Source organism: Danio rerio, chromosome 8, assembly GCF_049306965.1.
Source record: "Danio rerio strain Tuebingen ecotype United States chromosome 8, GRCz12tu, whole genome shotgun sequence".
In the NCBI taxonomy this organism is placed as follows: Eukaryota; Metazoa; Chordata; class Actinopteri; order Cypriniformes; family Danionidae; genus Danio; species Danio rerio.
In genome coordinates, this window is record NC_133183.1 from 26,564,947 (window position 1) to 26,584,412 (window position 19,466).

General features: G+C 37.0%; 1 protein-coding gene across 2 annotated transcripts; it reads left to right on the forward strand.

Annotated features, from left to right (window-relative positions):
* The first annotated feature begins 57 nt into the window (after positions 1–57).
* LOC137490316 (zinc finger X-chromosomal protein-like) lies at positions 58–18,727 on the forward strand. Of its 2 annotated transcripts, XR_012384341.1 has the most exons (7): positions 58–177; positions 2,837–2,997; positions 3,073–3,234; positions 3,648–3,909; positions 15,019–15,161; positions 15,417–15,556; positions 18,346–18,727. XR_012384341.1 is itself a non-coding variant. In XM_005167137.6 (3 exons), the coding sequence occupies exons 1-3, from the start codon at positions 15,025–15,027 to the stop codon at positions 18,387–18,389; spliced, it is 321 nt and encodes a 106-aa protein (XP_005167194.2). In that variant the 5' UTR covers positions 15,023–15,024; the 3' UTR covers positions 18,390–18,423. The 2 variants fall into 2 exon arrangements, 1 of the variants encoding a protein (XP_005167194.2); XM_005167137.6 differs by lacking the exons at positions 58–177; positions 2,837–2,997; positions 3,073–3,234; positions 3,648–3,909 and having other exon boundaries at positions 15,023–15,161; positions 18,346–18,423.
* The last annotated feature ends 739 nt before the right edge of the window (positions 18,728–19,466 follow it).

The window sequence follows — 19,466 nt, forward strand, 5'->3', positions numbered from 1 at the left end:
GGTGGCAGTAAAGCCCTGTTTTAAGTGAATAAGACATTTATTCAGTAACAAAGCAACGGTTGCATTTATGAACAGGTCAATGAATCGACTCTCACAATTCATTTCAACCACAGATTCATTCACCAAAATAACCCACTCTAGCCGAAGAAACCACTGGACCGATGTGAATGCTACCAGGTTGGAATAATGATTAATATTCTTGTAGATTGAAGATTTTGTTGACATTAGGTTTTATAGAGTTACAAAAAAGGTAAAAAATTGTTTTAACTGCGAACTGTACTGATTTTGTGTGAACATGCTACATGCTAACACTGTCATGGCATCCAACAACTGCAACCAGCAGGGCATCCAGCATGACGTTTAGTGTTTACTGTTGAGTAGAACCACGACACACACATTATCAACACACACATCAACACACACACACACAGAGACAGACGGAATATCAGAAACTTATCTCAGCTCCAAATTAACATCACAAACTGCCATGAGAAGTAACACAGACTTCTTCCAGAATCATCAGTCATTTATAATTTTTTGTAAGTTTCATTTATAGCCTTTGTAAATAGTGAAAGAAATTTATCTTTGTGTTCCTACAATGTTTAGCCTTGTAAAGGTAAAATAAATATGTATAGAGAAAACTGTATTTAAGAAGAATAATGGACATGTCTCTGTGGATGCTGCTTTAATGACAGTCTGTATATACCTGTAGGCTGGAGGATTGACGTCATATTGCTATGAAACAGTTGCTAGCTGTAGCTAAAATGCTTATAAAGAAGGTTTTGATCATTTGCTGTTTCATCTTTAGCTTCTTTAGTTTTACAGATGTCTTTCTTTAAACATGGCTACAAACAGGAACTTTAAATGCAAACCAAAGAAATCAAAGCCTCTTTATCTGAATCTAACACTGATTTTCTTGCATTAGTTGTGCTATAATATTGTACAATTCTGGTTTTACAAAGCTGTTGTCTGCTGCATATGATCAGTGGTGGAAAGAGTACAGAAATATCATACTTAAGTAAAAGTGCCATGACTTGCCTATAAACTTAGTGCAAGTAGAGTAAAATTATCTGTTGTATTTATTACTTAAAGTATGAGTAAAAAGCAGCCCTTTCTAAAGTACTCGAGAGTAGTAAGTATTACGCTGTAAAAAGCTGATGCATTGGCGACCATAATTCAATGTCCAGTCAGCGTCTAAAGACATTTTGATGTACAATAATGATGTCAAGTGACGTTGATATTTGGTTGATTTTAGGTTATGTTATAAAAGCATCAAGCCAATATCTTAAACCAACATCACGTTGATGTCAAATACTGACCAAAATCCAACATCTGATAGCTGTCATTGTGGTAACGTCCACACAACCTCAAGCTGTAACATCTTTAGACGTTGATTTTAGGTTGGACATCCGATTTTCATTTCCAAACAAAATGCAGCGTCTCCATGACATTGGAAGACAACGTCAGTCTGATGTCGTGTTGAGGTCTTGTGCCTGCTGGGTGTTTAAGGCCATTTCGGTCATCATACAGTAAACACCCATGATCTTCTCATCAGTGACATGCATATAAACAGTCTCTGGGTCATTGAGTATAAAGATTTTGGACAATTTTAATGCTTGCAAACAGTTTGCTGCAATTATAAATCGCCCAAGTCTTGAGGTAGATCTTTATGTTGCGATTTACTTTCTGTGTGCGATTTAACTGGACAGGAATCTCAAGACTGATTTTTCCTATTCCCATAGACAAGACAAAATAAAGTAGTGACTACAGGTTAAAGTAGTGGAGTAAAAGCACCGATACAGCACTGAAAATGTACTCAAGGCAACACACATTTTTAAAACTACTAAGTAAATTACAATTTCTGAGAAAAGCTCCTCAATTACAGCAGTTTAAGTATTTGTAGTGTTACTTTACACCACTGCTTCTCACTACACAAAGTCTGTCTTGAATAAAAAGGAAATCACTTTAAACATTATTAACACATAATAATAATAATAATAATATCAAAATCACTTTAGACAGTATTAACACATAATTATAATATCAACACAAACAGGAAAACAGTTGTTTACTATCATCAAGTCCTTCAGTTCCACTCGAGGTCTCCATGATCTATGCCCTGGTTTGGTGGCTCCTGAAAATAGAATTATAAAAAGTCTGTGACCTGATGACCTGAACATTCTTATATTAAGCAATGTGTTCACTTTATTCAGTAGTCAAAATCATTTCACAGGTAAAAACTGATTCAAATAATCAAATTAATAAAGCAACGATAATAAGGATGATGAGAAAACACTGATCCTTGTTTAATTCATGCTAGAAACATACTAGTAACAATTCATGCTAGAATCTTGCTAACAACTCATGCTGGACTGTCTTGTTTCCGTCTTTAAATGGTTAAATTGTTGACTGCAAGGATCTTCAACATTCTTTTTGTCATCTTGACACTTTTTCAAACTAAATAATCTACTTTTAACAGGCTTTTTCAAGCCACTATAAAGTTTGCCCTCAACCTTTATCATGTCTTTGGGAGGAAACCTATGCCTACAATAAGGGGAACATACAAACTCCACACAGAAATGCAAACTGGCCCAGCCGGAACTCGAACCAGCCAACCTCTTGCTGTGAGGCGACAGTGCTAACCACTGAGCTACTGTGCCACCTTGAGGTGCCACCTTCCCTCTTATGTTTATTTTTCCAGAAGCCATCTCACTTACAAATACACCAAATCAGCACTAAATAGTTACGAAATAAAAGGCACAACTGGATTATGCTGATTTTAAATTTCCAGCAGTACTGATGCCTACAGGCTTTTTTTTGGTTCTCGTTCTGGAAGTGCTGTCTCACATGCTGACGGTCCAGGCCAAAGGAAACATGGACGGGGAAGTCCTCGAAAATCTGAAAGCAAGGCTGGAGCAGTGGTTGAGGTCAAGAAGGAGGAGCAGCCTGAAGAGGAAAAAGATGACGTTGTTGATGCAGGCGCTCTTGATGATCAAGGTCAGTGGAGTGCAGATTGCATTCTATATATTTCATCATTTCCTATATTTAAATGTATTTTAATTGTACACACAGGTGACAGTGATTATAAACCAGCTGATGAGGAGGCCAGATCCAGACTGGCTGTCAGGCACTTCACTCCTCCTCCCTCCTGCTCTTCATCATCTCCCGCATCTACCTCACGGAAACGTCCTCGCAGGATGGTGGGGCCTCCTCGCAAATTTCTTCCAGATTCAGGTTAGGGTTAGTCTAGCTTTTTGGGTCACAGAGGTAAAATAAGTGAAGTTTCACAAACTAATTTCAAGAGGAGTGTGATATGATTGACCGCAGCTGGTCCCGATCGGTAATCATTAGCTAGCCAATCGGATTATTCAAAATTTAACACAAATATCCAGCCTAACTTTTCTCCCTGTCTTCGCTTTGCAAGACCTCCCCCCATCCATTCATCCCATCTCCCACTTCCACAATTTTAAGATCGGGCTACTCGGTGGCTCAGTGGCTGACACTGCTACCTGAAAGCATGGTTCAAGTCCTAGCTTGGCCAGTCGGCATTTCTGTGCGGAGTTTACATGTTGTTTAAGTGTGAACTCTTGAAAATGTTTAAATAGCAACTTTCATATGAGTGGGATAACCCTAAATTTTATGAACAGAGTCACCAGCAGCACCATCTGAAACCAACAATACAGAGGATCCTCGAGCTCCTGAAGAAGCAAGTTCCTCCGGATTGGAGAACAGATCTGTTTCGTTTTCCAATGGGACAGTAGTGTAAAAAGGAGTCAGCCAGTCAGATTCTGAGAACAGAGATACTTCATCAACACCAGCCTCAATGATCTTGAGTTCCTGCCCAAAAAAATGAGGACGACCTTCCAAACGCTTCCTTCAAAAAAAGTACAAAAAATACATGAATCGCAAGTAAGTATTGTTTTACTACTTGTTATGACTTCTTGATGTTAATCTAGAGCCTGAAGTATGTAACATTTATATTGTACCATAGACCATTCTGTGTAATGCGGGAGGAAATGAAAACCATGCATCATCCAAAATACTGCCAAAAAATTATAATTTATTATACAAAATCAAAGTTAAACAGAAAATAGTAATAATAAAGAAGAAGAATATAGATAACAACAAATACTACAAAAGGTTAATTATAATTAAAAAGGTTAATTAAACCCTGCAGGGGAAGAGGACAAAAGTGTCGGTGAAATAAAAGAAAATAACAAAAACAAACTAACTCCGCATAACCTTTTCACCTAACTGAAAACAAAATAATAGAAAACAAGTCTTCAGCGTGTGCCTGGCCTAACTTACCTACTCTAACCCAACCAAACAGAAAAATACAAAGACAGCGCTCACTGCTAAACCTGGGCAATTTTTCAATATCAAGTGCGCAAAGTTCACACTTGCGTCCTTGGAAGTTCAGACTTGCCAAGTTCGGATTTGGAAGAACGAACTCCCGAGGACGCAAGGACACAAGTCGGGTACTTCTTCAAATGCAACTGCAGTGTACTTTATAACGTCTCTTACCTCACTCACCATGGATTCATCAGTTTCACTGTACATTAACAATAAAATGATTTAATTATATCAAGCACGACCCAGTAATTAATATTATGTTAATATTATAAATCTACATTATTGATTTAAGAAAATGTATTCATATATTCATATAAATGTGAAGTAAAATGAGTTATTATACACAGACATGTGTCTTTGATTATCAGATTTAATAAACGGCAATGGTAATTATACAAGTGTATACACGATAACAAATAAAGATGATGTCAAACAATTTGGCTAACAAAGACAAACAACGTACAACATGGTAACCTAATTAAAGACAGTTATAAAAGGTAACAAAATAATACTGCCAAAATAATACACCTGAGAACAAATGATAGATTTAAAGACCAAAAACTGTCTGCTAGATATTCACATGATGAATTAAAAATCATGTTTTAACTACAATGGAGTGATGAGATCCAGCGGTACATCCGAGATGGACTGGCCGAAGTAAAGCTCTTCTCGGTGGGGGAGGTGATGAAGGAGCTCCCGCTGGCAGGCTGGGAGTTGGAGTTCGCATAACCTGAGGCACATCGTCAAAAACGCGCTACCTTTGTGAATAAACTGACGATTCGAGTTTAAAACAACTACATTCTGCCTGAAAAACTTTTAACACTTTATTTTGTGACACAGTAAAGGAGTATTTTTAAAACCGTGTGGGTTTTCCCCTCTGCCATTAGCGTTTGCTGGTTTAGCTGCATTGCATTCTGGGATACCTGAGCTTCGCAAGTTGCACAAGTCACCTCTCGAAGCATCCTTGGTGAAAACCGCAGAACAAGTACACATCGAGAATTTTATCTGTACTTGGCAAGATGTGAGCTTTGAATTGGAACAGTACTTTGGTGACGGTTGATGACGTTTCACAAGAACACAAGAACGCAAGTATAGACAAGAACGCATATTAAGAAACAGCCCTGGTGTGCCTATACACAGGTTCGCTAGGTGTTGTAAGAATGTTAGTCGCGTGACATTTCCACTCCAAATCCTTTGGGGCAACTGCAAAGTTTATCAACTAACGATCTCAGATGAAGAATAAAAATAACGAAAGTAAGCAAGATGGCAATGTCATCTTTGTCAACTCATACCAAAAACAAAAGAAATAACAAGAGGCAGATTAAAACAAACAACAAGGCAGGAAGGCAAATGCCTCTGTACGGCGTCTCAATTGTCATCCTTGAAAGAACGAACTTGGGAGACAGTGAGAACAGAGAACACGTCCTGTGAGAAATGAGATGCTGCATTCTTCCTGATGGCCACATGACCTTCACGCGTTTTTAATGAAAAATTATTTAAACATTACAGCACTCATACAACGATTTATTGTTTTTCCCTTTTTTAAAATCTGTACTATGCATAAAAACATTATAAATACACGTTGCACAATATAAATAAAACTGATTTTAATATGAATTTCAGCAAACAAACACCCTTAATTTGTTTATTCCTTTATTAAGATGTCCATCCTAATGTTTATATTCACCGTTTCATTTAGGAAAACTACTGAGGTAAATAAGTGATATCTCTGAACTTTAATAATAAATCTGTATATAATGCTCCGCTTCCCACCTCCAGTCGCAATGACTTCTGGGACTTCCAGAGTGAGATCGGTGCTTAAGTCTGCATCGGTGTGTCCTCGATATCAAGAACACATCTGGGAAGTTTCACGCGTCCTCTGTTCTTGCAGTCTTGAGTATTGGAACTGAACTTTGGCAGCTGATGATGACGTTACACGAAAACACAAGGACGCAAGACCGCTGAAGAATGCATATTGAGAAACAGCCAGAGAGATTTTGAGATTTTAAAAGTATTTTATAATAAAAAAAAATCCAACAATCAGTACAATTTCAAGTAACACCAAACAAAATTAAGCAAAAACATTTATCTTAAACCAAGTGCAAACACAAGATCCCTTTAACCCTTTTACTAAAGCAAGCTAAAAGACAGAAGATCAATCATAGCTTTAACGGACCCAGTCATCGACTTTCGCTTTAAGATTCAAAGGGCTAGCATTGCACCAGACCCCCGTATGTGGTTTCGTTTAAAAGTGTAGAATCTTTATTTTATGCAGATATGTATAATTTTGTTTTTAATCTACTGTACAAAAGCTATTTACACTTAAATACACAGTATTTTGGATACCTTAGCTGGGTATTTTACATTGGTTCATTTTCATATTTTTTTTTCATATGACACATGTACAAGTTACATCTCAAATGAAAGTTCTTGCCAGTGCTCATACGGTTTTAGCATTCTTTTTATTGAGTTATATTCTCATATCAAACAGTTGCCGAATGAATCGCTGTGTTTCCATGGTGCCGAAATGAAAACAATACATTTATGATCACTAAGCAGCCCCAGATAGCACAGACAGCTGTCATCTCTTACCTTATGCTGTGTGCTTCAGGGCCATTTCTCCTCTGTTTTTAAGGTGATGTTCATAAGTAATCCTATTATATGTCTGACATGGTCCAAACACAGTGAATTATGTTTGATCAAACAAAAGAATAGTGAAATATGAAAACAAGGATCGGTCCCTGTGGCTTGTACAGCACCTCTCATCAGTTAGAATACAATAACTTTTGCATTGATTACGGTAGAGACCTTTTTCTTTTTTCCTATGATTACAGACATGTGCAGGAACCACCAAAATAAATTACAGCACGCTACACCACACAGTACCTAAAAGGTACACTTTCAAATTTGAGTTCATAAAAAAAAAAAGGTGCCTCTTTTTTTTAGGTGTTTATTATAACACAGACAACATGTACAGTTATTTTAAATACTTTCAATAGTGTTTTATGAAAATTCTAAGAGTTTTCTTTAAAATGATGATACATTTTTGCATTTACACCTTTGCATGTGGATTTGGAAAGCCTTTAAATCTGGGTAGGCAAAATCCAGGTGGAAATCCCAAAACAGCAGAGTTTAACTGGTTAAAACAACGGAGATAAATTAGAATCCTAGACTTCACAGAATTAAAAAAAGACCACTTCCAAATTACCATTCAAACTGTGTTCAACTTTGTCTTTTCTAGTCTTGTAAATAGCAATTTTTGCTTGTCCTCAAAAAATTCAGCAGTTGACACTTAACTCGATGTCTCCGAATATACTTAAAATCACAAATAAAAATTTCCTCAGAAAAGATTTCCTCAAAACAGACAAACAAATTTGGAAGGACAATAAACAGGTATTCTAATCTCCCACATTGTAAAAAAGCAGACAGAGAGAGAGAGAGAGAGAGAGACATACACATGCAGAATTACTCCGCCAATAGCTGGTGTGTGGTGAGCGCACTGGCGCTGTTATCCTTTGGCTGCCATCGCATCATCTAAGTGGATGCTGTACACTGGTGGTGGTGTGGACAGACCTCCTTATGATTGTGAAGTGCTTTGGGTGTAAGGCAATGCATCATAAATATACACTCACAGGCCACTTTATTATGTACACCTGTCCAACTCAGGGTTCCCGCGGGTCCCTAAAAAGTCTTGAAATGTCTTAAATTTTACCGTAAAGTGGCTGTAGGTTTCAAATTTTCAGCCAGTCTGCTTTATGACGATAGGGAAGCACAGTGGTCCACCGTAAACATCTAATAGTTGATTAATTCAGTATGTGAAACAGGAGAGAAATGACAGTCTTCATGATTTATTAGCTTATCACGGTAGGTTCCCTACAGCAGTGGTTCCCAACCTTTTTCTTTGGGGCCCCCCCCATGAACATATACAAACATTGGAGCCCCCCCACCATATAAATACACACGCACGCACACACATATGTACTGTGTGTATATATATATATATATATATATATATATATATATATATATATATACAGTTGAAGTCAGAATTATTAGCCCCCCTGAATTATTAGCCCCCCTGTTTATTTTTCCCCCAATTTCTGTTTAATGGAGGGAAGATTGTTTCAGCACATTCCTAAGCATAATAGTTTTAAAAACTCATTTCTAATAACTGATTTGTTTTATATTTGTCATGATGACAGTAAATAATATTTTACATGATATTTTTCAAGACACTTCGATACAGCTTACAGACATTTAAAGGCTTAACTAGGTTAATTAGGTTAACTAGGTAGGTTAGGGTAATTAGGCAAGTTATTGTATAACGATGGTTTGTTCTGTAGACTATCGAAAAAAAAATTGCTTAAAGGGGCTAATAATTTTGTCCCAAAAATGTTTTTTTTTAAAATTAATAACTGCTTTTATTGTAGCCGAAATAAAACAAATAAGACTTTCTCCAGAAGAAAAAATATTATCAGACATGCTGTGAAAATTTCCTTGCTCTATTAAAAATCATTTGGATAATATATAAAAAAGAAGAAAAAAATCAAAAGGGGGCTAATCATTCTGACTTTAACTGTATATATATGTACTGTGTGTGTGTGTGTGTGTGTGTGTGTATATATATATATATATATATATATATATATATATGTGTGTGTGTGTGTGTGTGTGTGTGTGTGTGTGTGTGTGTTTGTGTAATATTAATATATAGTAGTATGTATAGAACATATTAATTAATCAGTTTTAACTTGTCTTGGCCTTCAATAAAACCAAAATCTAGGTAGGCTTTGTCATACTGTCTAATCTTTTTCTTCGCCTCTGAAGAATCACTGCATTTACGTTTGTCTGCCATTTTTTTTTTTATTTTGCCTTTACGACACGTTGACAAGCAGATTGTGCGAGTGAGCAAAATTTAAATAATTATTTCAAGTTATTTATTTTAATTATTTTCACTATTATGTTGGAATTTAAAGTATGTGTTTAGATTTTTTTTTTTGGTACTTAAAAATACATATATAATAGTAGGGCTACTTGATTTTGGGAAAAATCATAATCACGATTATTTTGGTCATAATTGTAATCACGATTATTCAAAACCATTGCCAGTTAAAGTCAAAATTATTAGCGCTCCTGAGATTTTTTTTTTAAAAATAAATATTTCCCAAATTATGTTTAACAGAGCAAGGAAATTTAACAGTATTTCCTATAATATTTTTTCTTCTATTTGTTTTATTTTAGCTTGAATATAAATATTTTGAAACCAATTTAAGGTCAATATTATTAGCCCCCTTAAGCAATATATATTTTTGATTGTCTGCAGAATAAACTACCGTTATAATGACTTGCCTTATTACTCTAATTAAGCCTTTGAACTGCACTTTAATCTGAATGCTTGTATTTTGAAAAATATCTAGTAAAATATTATGTGCTGTCATTATAGCAAAGACTAAAAGAAATCTCAGTAATTAGAAATGAGATATCAAAACTATTATGTTCAGAAATAAGTTAATAAAATATTCTTTCCATGAAACAGAAATTGGGCAGGAAAAGGTTTGCTAATTTTCAAGAGGGCTAATAATTCTGACTTCAGTTGTATACATACAGTTATTTTCCACCCTGCAAAGGAAAGAGAAATAAATACAATAGAATAAAATAAAAATATGAAACAAACTGTGCTTTAAGCATCTTCACTGTAAGAAAAACACTTTAGCTACAGCAGTCCTTCAGTCAAGAGCAGCGAGGGTTTTCTTGTTATGTTTGTTTAATAATAATAAAAACAGGCGGCAGAAGGATTATAGCGCGCTGTCTCTTTAATGGTTTCTCTTTCACGTCTTTTGATCCTCAACTCGTTTGTTTATTACACAAATGAGGGTTAATGTAAATAATCACTAAACACCGCGTTTTGACACCTATTTGACCATTAAAGCGCTCACGTTAAGATGACTTTAGATGTCTGCGCTCCTCTGCTCATCTCAGTGTGTGAATGAGAGTGAATGCTGACCGGCCGCATGCTTCTGACTGCGTGTACGTGCTGCACACACACATAAGCTCTTTCGCGCTTTTAAGAGCAACGCGTGTACAACTGGAACGTGGCAAAATATGATGCAATAATCATTTATCTCGATTAATGCTTTTTTATAATCGTTTGAAACCGAAATCTAAATCGGATTTTCGATTAATTGCAAAGCCCTTTATAATAGTGGAGCATTTTTATGCCCTTTTCTATCTCAATACTTATCCTCTCCCGCGCCCCCCCCTGTGAACTCTGGCGCCCCCCTTAGGGGGGCGCGGACCCCAGGTTGGGAACCACTGCCCTACAGAGTACAGACGCTGACGCCGGTCTGCACCTGCGTGCTGTCATTACGCGGTTGTTGATGTGAGGTTCAAAATGCAAAGATGGGAAAATGTAAATTTAACGACGTAGCAAAGAGGCAATGTGTAAATTCTGCAAAAAGAACTTTTCGTTAGGGACCATGGGGCTCAAAGTCGTCGAGTATCACATGAAAGGAGGAAAGCAGCAGCTGGACGTTGCAGCAGCTAGTCATAGCGGGTCCAGGTTAATCCCTGCATTGTTTGCAGCTCGACCTAACAATGTTACTAGTTCAGACTAAAGCTGAAGATCTTTGTTGGGTTCGAACTTTTCTATCATTTTAGACGGGGTTGTGCCAGGCTTGGGCTTGCTCAGTAAATGAACAGTCATGTGATGCATTTCGATTAGCGCGAGGAAGTAATCAAATTGTTTGTTACAACATTGAAATCCATCCCTGCAAAGGTGAATCAAATGATGACAGAGATGTCAAAAAGAGCTAATTATGTCAGCGGTCAGGCCAGCCAACAGTTTTATTCGAACAGTCATTCTAGCCGCTAAGGTATTTTGGCGGTCGCTCATACACTGCGTATTACGGTAGAGCACTAAGAAACTGTGTCCAGCGAGCTGACAGGACATGACGAGGACACTCGCGGCATTGAAACTGCTGTCATGGAGAATGAAATGAATGTTCTTGACTGGTGGAAGATGAACTAACAATCCTACCCAAAACATGCTAAATTAGCTGGATCAGTAGTGTGTCCCGGCCAGTAGCAGCAGCAGAGAAAAGGTGTTCAGTGCTGCTCAGTGAGCGCAGGACTGCACTAAAGCCATTTACAGTGGATTCAATAATGTTCCCCCACAAAACACATAACCTAATCTTGATGAGTAAAGAATTTCAAATTATAACTAAATATTAATAAAATCATAATGTATGCAGAGTATACAGGCTAATGCTGGCATTATTCTTTTATTATTCAGCTTCACCATCGCCTTATTGTGAAGAGAAGTGGCAAAACAAATCCCACTGAGCCTTTATCTTAATTTCGTTATTGCCAAATATCCGTCATCATTTATCATTTATTTTAATTCATTTGCTAAGAAAGACTTCTTTTTATTGGTGTGTTGGGCAATTTAAACGTTAAGTGTATGTACCCAGGCCTGTTTAGAGTGTTGAGATGTTAAGATGTTACAGAGGGCTTATTTTATTTTTTTTTGTTCCAACTTGGCCTGTAGCCTATGTTATGGATAAGTAATGTTAACGCATATAAACAACTCATTCATGAAAAAAGACAAAAGATCTGTGCATGTGCACATTTGGATAATGTCGGGCTATAAACGGGTTCAGGCTTTTAAAAAGCTGTCAATCAAAATGTACCTGTCGGGTTCGGGCTCTATTGGGCCTGCCTTTCATAGCCTGATTACAGCTCTAGTTCAGACGCCCCCTCACAGTCAGCTATAACAGTCTCATTCCACCACCAGACACCCAAAAGGCAGGTACTGCGGGTTATCCATACTGTGACGAGGCACAATTTATTTTAATCTAACGAAAACATTAAAATGAGTAGCCTATTCCAAAGAAATTATATAATTTTTGGGTCTGAAATTATATTATATAATAATAATAATAATAATAATAAAAATATATATTATATTTGTTGAGGTCTTAAAAAGGTCTTAAAAAGCATTAAATTTTACTTTTAAAATGGTGCAAGAACCCTGCAACTGCTCATTAATGTTCAATTTCAGTTCAGACAATCACATGGCAGCAACTCAGTGTTTTTAGGCATGTAGACATGGTCAAGACGATATGCTGCAGTTCAAACCGAGCATCATAATGGGGAAGAAAGGTGATTAAAGTGACTTTGAATGTGGCATGGTTGTTGGTGCCAGGCTGGTGTGAATATTTCAGAAACTGCTGATCTACTGGGTTTTTATTTCACAACCATCTCTAAGTTAATAAAGAATGGTCAGGAAAAGAGAAAATATCAAGTGAGCGGCAGGTCTTTGGGTGCAAATGCCTTGTTGATGCCAGAGGTCAGAGAAGAATGGCCAGACTAGTTCCAGCTAATAGAACGGCAACAGTAACCACTTGTTACAACCGAGGTATGGGATGAGCTACAGCAACAGCAGAAGACCACACCGGGTGCCACTCCTGTCAGCTAAAAACAGAAAACTGAGGCTACAATTCATACAGGCTTATCAAAATTGGACAATACAAGACTGGAAAAACATTGCCTCGTCTGATAAGTCTCAATTTCAGCTGCAACATTCGAATGGTAGGGTCAAAATTTGCCGTCAACAACATGAAAACATGGATCCATCCAGCCTTGTATCACTGGTTCAGGCTGCTCTGTACTGCCTGCACACACTGACCCTCTGCAATTTGCATACAGGAATAACCGCTCAACTGATGATGCAATTGCTTTCACCTTGCACACTGCTCTGTCTCACCTAGAAAACAGAGAACACACCCCCATCACCATCATATGGGATGCCAGTGGAGAGAGTCAGCACTTTCAAGTTTCTTGGAGTACACATCGCTGAGGATTTGACATGGACTGCTCACACAGACGCAGTGCTGAGGAAGGCACAACAACGCCTCTTCTTCTTCAGGCGTCTCAGGAGTTTTGGAATGAGTCCCCACATCCTCCGCTCATTGTACACATGCACTGTGGAGAGCATCCTGTCTGGCTGTATCACCACCTGGTACAAAAATAGCACCAGCAGCAATCGCAAAAGCCTACATAGGATTGTGCGAACTGCTGGAGGCGTAGCAGGAGGTGAGCTTCCCTCCCTCCAGGACATCTACACCAGGCGGTGTATGAGGAAAGCCAAGAGAGTTATCAGTGACTCCAGCCACCCAAGCCATAGACCTTTCTCTCTGCAACCCTCAGGCAGACGGTTCTGCAGCATCCGGTCACGCACCAGCCGACTGAAGGAAAGCTTCTTTCCTCAGACTATCAGGCTGATGAACACCTAACACACCCAACAGACTCTTCCATACCCCTCACGGAACACCATCAATATGTAGCATGCACTGCACTTTAATCAATCCACACTTGAAACAATACTGCCTACAACTATGTGGATGCCTATTCATTGTACATATCGCTGTCAATTTCACATTGTCGCTGTATTTGCACTGTCTGTATTTTGTACTGTCTGGAGCCAGCACCTAAGCTTTTCACTCATCATAGCACACGTGCTGCTGATGATGTGACAATAAAAGTGATTTGATTTGATTTGGTGGTGGTGTAATGCTGTGGGAGATATTTTCGTGGCTTACTTTGGGTTCATTAGTATCAATTGAGCATTGTGTCAACACCACAGTCTACCTGAGTATTGTTGCTGACCATGTCCTTCCCTTTATGAACACAGTGTACTTATTTTCTGATGGCTACTTCCAGCAGGATAAAGCACCATGTCATAAAGCGCGAATCATCTCAGACTGGTTTCTTGAACATGACAATGAGTTCACTGTACTTAAATGGCCTCCACAGTCACCAGCTTTCAATCCAATAGAGCACCTTTGGGATGTTGTGGAACAGGAGATTTACATCATGGATTGGCAGCCAATAAATCTGCCGCAACTGCGTGATGCTGTCATATCAATATGAACCCAAATCTCTAAGGAATATTTCCAGTCCCTTGTTGAATCTATGCCATAAAGTATTAGGGCAGTTCTAAATGCATTCTGAGTCCAACCTGGTACTAATAAGGTTTACCTATTAAAGTGGCCGGTGAGCACTTAAAGGAAAAAACAGTTCTGCCAAAAAAAAAAACATTCCTCATTATTTACTCAAGTAGCTCATTTATTTTAGTTTCTTTCTTTTGTTAAACCACAAATATTATATTTTGAAGACAACTGGAAACCTGTAACCATTGACTTCTACAGTATTGTTTTTCCTACTATGGAGGTCAGTGGTTACAGGTTTCCAGCTTTCTTCAAAATATCTTTTTTTTATGTTCAACAGAAGAAAGAAAACCGTAAAGTTTTGGAATCGCTCGAATGTGCGTAAATTTTCATTTTGTAGTGAACTATCTCTATAAGAAGCTTTCAAAGCTGATTTTCAGATTTCAGAAAATAATACCCTCTCTGAATGTAGCTATTAAAGAGACAGGATCCTTAAATTATTTGTTTCAGACACTCTGAGAAATGATTCAGAATCTGTTGCAAATGGGTGTAAATCATTTGACTTCCAAAACAAAATGAAGGAACTTTAATATAACAATGTGTTTAAAAAAGCGCACAGACTGACTAAACGTAAGTGTAGGGGAAGTAGCTTTGTATTAAAGTCTCTGCCTGTGTATAATAAATATAAATGTGTATATATATATATATTTTATCCTAGACTCACATGGCCTTGCATGCATGTTTGAGGCCTCATAAATGCACCAGCTGCAGTTTTGCCTCTAAAAACATGAAAGACCTGCGACACCACATGATGACACACACCAACGAGAAGCCTTACTCCTGCCAGGTGTGCGGCCAAAGGTGAGCAACTGAGAAAGAGTCGTTCAAATAAATTAGCAAATCTTAGAATTTGTGCTCTTTACACTATTATTACAAATAGATCCATAAATGCTTTCCCAGCTTGAAAAAATTGGCAGTTTACACACTCACAGGCCATCTAAGATGCGGAGGATTTTTTTAAATTAGATTTTTAGCTGAAACCGTAATAAATTGCCAGTGTAAACAACACAGAAACACCTTGGCCCTCATATTGAAACTCTCATAAATTGTTTTTAGGTTCAACCGTAACGGCCATCTGAAGTTCCACATGGAGAGGCTTCACACTCATGAGCCGTCTCTCCGTAAAGCTCACTCCGTCCCCTCACAGCAGACCATCATCATCAACAGCGATGAAGAAGCTTTAGCCACACTGCAGAGTAAGTGCCGGAATGAATATAATAGAGTGGAGGAACTATGATGTCAATTTGTTGCAAAAATCCTGAAGCGAGTTCCGGTTCCCTTGTCCCAAAGTCAATGGGTTTTTTAAAATGTGATTTTGGTTAAATCACTTAAATAAGGTTTGTGGCTACCACAAACTCAAGATACTACACTTTATTTTACAACACAAAACACATCAGATACATCCCACTTTTTTTTTTTTTTTTTTAATCAGACATTGGGCCCTATCATACACCCGGCGCAATGTGGCGCAAGGCGCAGCACAATACTCTTTTGCTACTTTTAGCTCGGCGCAAGGGTCATTTTGAGGTTTTGCGCCACGCTGTTTAAATAGCAAATGCATCTGCGCTCAAATGTGTGTCCATGGGCGTTCTGGTCTAAAAAAGCAGGCGTGTTTTGGCGCGTTGCTATTTTGAGAAACTGTAAATAGTCTGATCTTTAGACCAGAACAAAGTCGGTCTATTGTCTGGCGCAAAGTGCGCCTGGCTTACACACTACACACAAGATGCAGAGCAATACGCAAACATCTTTACATATGAAAAATATATAATATCTTAAGGATGGATATATATATATATATATATATATATATATATATATATATATATATATATATATAATAAGGATATATACAGGATATAAATGATTAAAATATTACAAAACATATTAATTTCTAGCCTACATGAAGATTTAAAAAACCACTGCCTTACTTTCTTCTTCTCGGGAGGCTTTTTCAGTTCATTCAATTTGCTTTTGTATAATGTTATTATTATTAGCAGTATTATTAATTATATCCATATTTATATTTGTTTTATTAAAAACAAGCTTAGATTTGTCCACCTGTCAAATTTTAGACCATATGGGGCATGGCAGGTGTATTTGGAAATAACTCAGTATTTTGACCACACTTGGTTATTATTGTTCATTTATTTGTTTGCTAGAAATTAGAACTGAATTTAGAAATAGTTTTTAAACAAATCTTTGCGCTTAACAAATGAAATTAATTATTTACAGGCTAATTGAGTCTGTGCGTAAAGGTTTTCCTATCCACAAGAGCAAAAGCGAAAGTGAACTTGCAGCTGGCTCTTAAAGGTAATTGGAGATGAGGCTTTAATTGGTTTATTTTCAAAACACAGCTATAACTCATTAAGAAAATAAGCTCAACCCTTTTAGACCATGCGCCATGGCGCAAAGCGGATTTTCCCGTCCTTAAATTAGCAAAAATGCGTTCTGACACGCCCTGAAAGCTTTTGAGCCCTGCGTTTTGTGCTCTGCGCATGGACCGTCAAAATAGAGCCCATTATACGTCATAGGAGAGGCAGTGGCGCAGTAGGTAGTGCTTTCGCTCACAGCAAGAAGATCGCTGGGTCGCTGGTTTGAACCTCGGCTCAGTTGGCGTTTGCATGTTCTCCCTGCCTTCGCGTGGGTTTTCTCCGGGTGCTCCGGTTTCCCCCACAGTCCAAAGACATGCAGTACAGGTGAACTGGGTAAGCTAAAATTGTCCGTAGTGTGTGAATGTGTGTGTGGATGTTTCCCAAAGATGGGTTGTGGCTGGAAGGGCATCCGCTGCGTAAAAACTTGCTGGATAAGTTGGCGGTTCGTTCCGCTGTGGCGACCCCAGATTCATAAAGGGACTAAGCCGACAAGAAAATGAAATTAAACATTATACATCTTCAAGCTGAACTACTCTGGAATGCGGCCCGCTTTAAATTTACAGCTTGTGTTGGACATTTGGATTTGTCTGTTATTTGGTGAAAGTGTTTTCATAAATCATATTTTATATAGGTTGTAGTTTTTTTCTTATTGGGCCTTCATATTGAGTGAAGATAATGACCATTATGACAAATTCATTTGTTTTATCAGGGTTAGGGTATCATTTATTTAAATAAAGCTATTTAATGAAGATTCTGCTTACCATAGGACACCCGGTCTCTTTCCTGCTCTCAGTAATGCAAAGTTGTGAATAAATTTGTAAAATATATATAAATATTTACTGACATTTTAACATGATCATTTTACATTAACGTACATCTAATGATTTTTTTGTCTTTTTTTCTTCATCTGAACAAATTTTTAACTATAAATGCAATATTTATACTCCTCCTTAAACTCTTTTACACTCACCTTAAAACGTATATCATATGTGACTGTATGGGCTGCTTTTCTCAGTACTTCATAAAAAAACAAAAGAATATTAATGTTCTCTATCCATGATGGCATTTGCAGGGATTTGATAGACTTGTCCCTTATTTCTGTTGTCCATGAAAAAGAATATGGGATTTTTAATTGACAGTCATAGCTAGGTTTTCACTAAGGTTAACGGGCTATGTGCACCCAGGCAATACACTTATTTAAACATGTGTTATGATAAGAATATATAGGCACATTTCTAAAACAGTACAGTAAATGTTTGAAAATTTATACAACAACTGTAAAGCAAAACAAATGTATTTTTCATTGGGAAACTATCCAAAAGGCATGTACTGTAGGTCTGTATAAATGTCGTGTGAAGATTATCCGGTTGGACAAAATGTGTAAGTGTAATGAACTGTGTTTGAACACAGAGCTAATTATTTGCAATCTTCGAGAAGTCTATGGGAAAATCTTTTGGGGATTTTATTGAAAAGAAACAGTTTTATGCTAGCAGCTGAATGGCCTACAAGGTGACGTCATAGTTCCTCTACTCTGTAGTCACACAGCCCTGGTCTGTTTATTAGACACATCTTGTTACTTTGTTGCATTAAATTACTACTTCTGTGATTTATAGATTTGCAGGCGGGTCAAACGGTCATCAGCCCAGAGAGATTATAGCAAGCGTTGGGTCAGAAACACATCATTGTGGCTCAGGATTAAAGTCTTTCTGACTTTCTCATTTACAGCCTGTATTTAATGTTGGGTGGTTATGGAAAATCACAAAGAAGAGTATTACATTTGATATTGTATCCAATACAAGGTGGTTTAGATTTTATAAAGTGATAAATGTAATATAAATTCAGGTTTTAAAGGCATGTTTTAAAGGCAGAAACACATCATTGTGGCTCAGGATTAAAGTCTTTCTGACTTTCTCATTTACAGCCTGTATTTAATGTTGGGTGGTTATGGAAAATCACAAAGAAGAGTATTACATTTGATATTGTATCCAATACAAGGTGGTTTAGATTTTATAAAGTGATAAATGTAATATAAATTCAGGTTTTAAAGGCATGTTTTTGATAAAACGCTTCTTTTCTTAGGAGGAGGCGGCATATATTCAGCAGATCACAACAGTAGATGGACAGACCGTACAGCACTTAATGACCAGAGACAACCAGGTCACTGAGGTATGACTCATTTATTAAAGCTGTTTTCAGACAAGCAGTAAACACACACTCTAAAGTTTGGTTTTGAACAGATTTTTAATTTGAACTACATTTTCTAAAATATATTAAATAATAAGTGATTTTTTATCCTGCCCTAGTTTTAAGGTTTTAAACCTTTTTTTTTTAAATACTTTTGCAGACAAATGAGCAAAATTTAGTGGTTTGAAGGATAGTGGAAAGTATAAAGATTTCAAATAACAATTAATTAGTATTTTAATGCTATACTATGATCTTTAAATATAGTTATGAACATGTTATCAAATGATTCTTGTTTAAAATATGTCTGACAAAATTCTAAAGTCTAATATCTATTGTTACACTGAATTATATTTTAGTTTATGTCTTCTCATAATCATTGTAAAAAGTCAAGATTCAGTGAGTATCTCCTTAAAATACGGAAAATAATATAAAAAAACAAGTTTATTTTTCTTTTTCACTGTCATATTTTGTTTTAATGAAAAACTGCCTTAATGTTGACATTTTTTGTGAAAACAAGACTATATTTCTTTCTTGTTGTTATGATTTTATG

What these genes read in the sequence shown, in the direction of transcription:
- LOC137490316 (XM_005167137.6), top strand. Translation starts at nt 15,025, where the DNA reads ATGGCCTTGCATGCATGTTTGAGGCCTCATAAATGCACCAGCTGCAGT. An exon ending in TGCCAGGTGTGCGGCCAAAG is followed by an intron (nt 15,162 to 15,416) that starts GTGAGCAACTGA and finishes AATTGTTTTTAG; the next exon opens with GTTCAACCGTAACGGCCATC. An exon ending in AGCTTTAGCCACACTGCAGA is followed by an intron (nt 15,557 to 18,345) that starts GTAAGTGCCGGA and finishes TGTGATTTATAG; the next exon opens with ATTTGCAGGCGGGTCAAACG.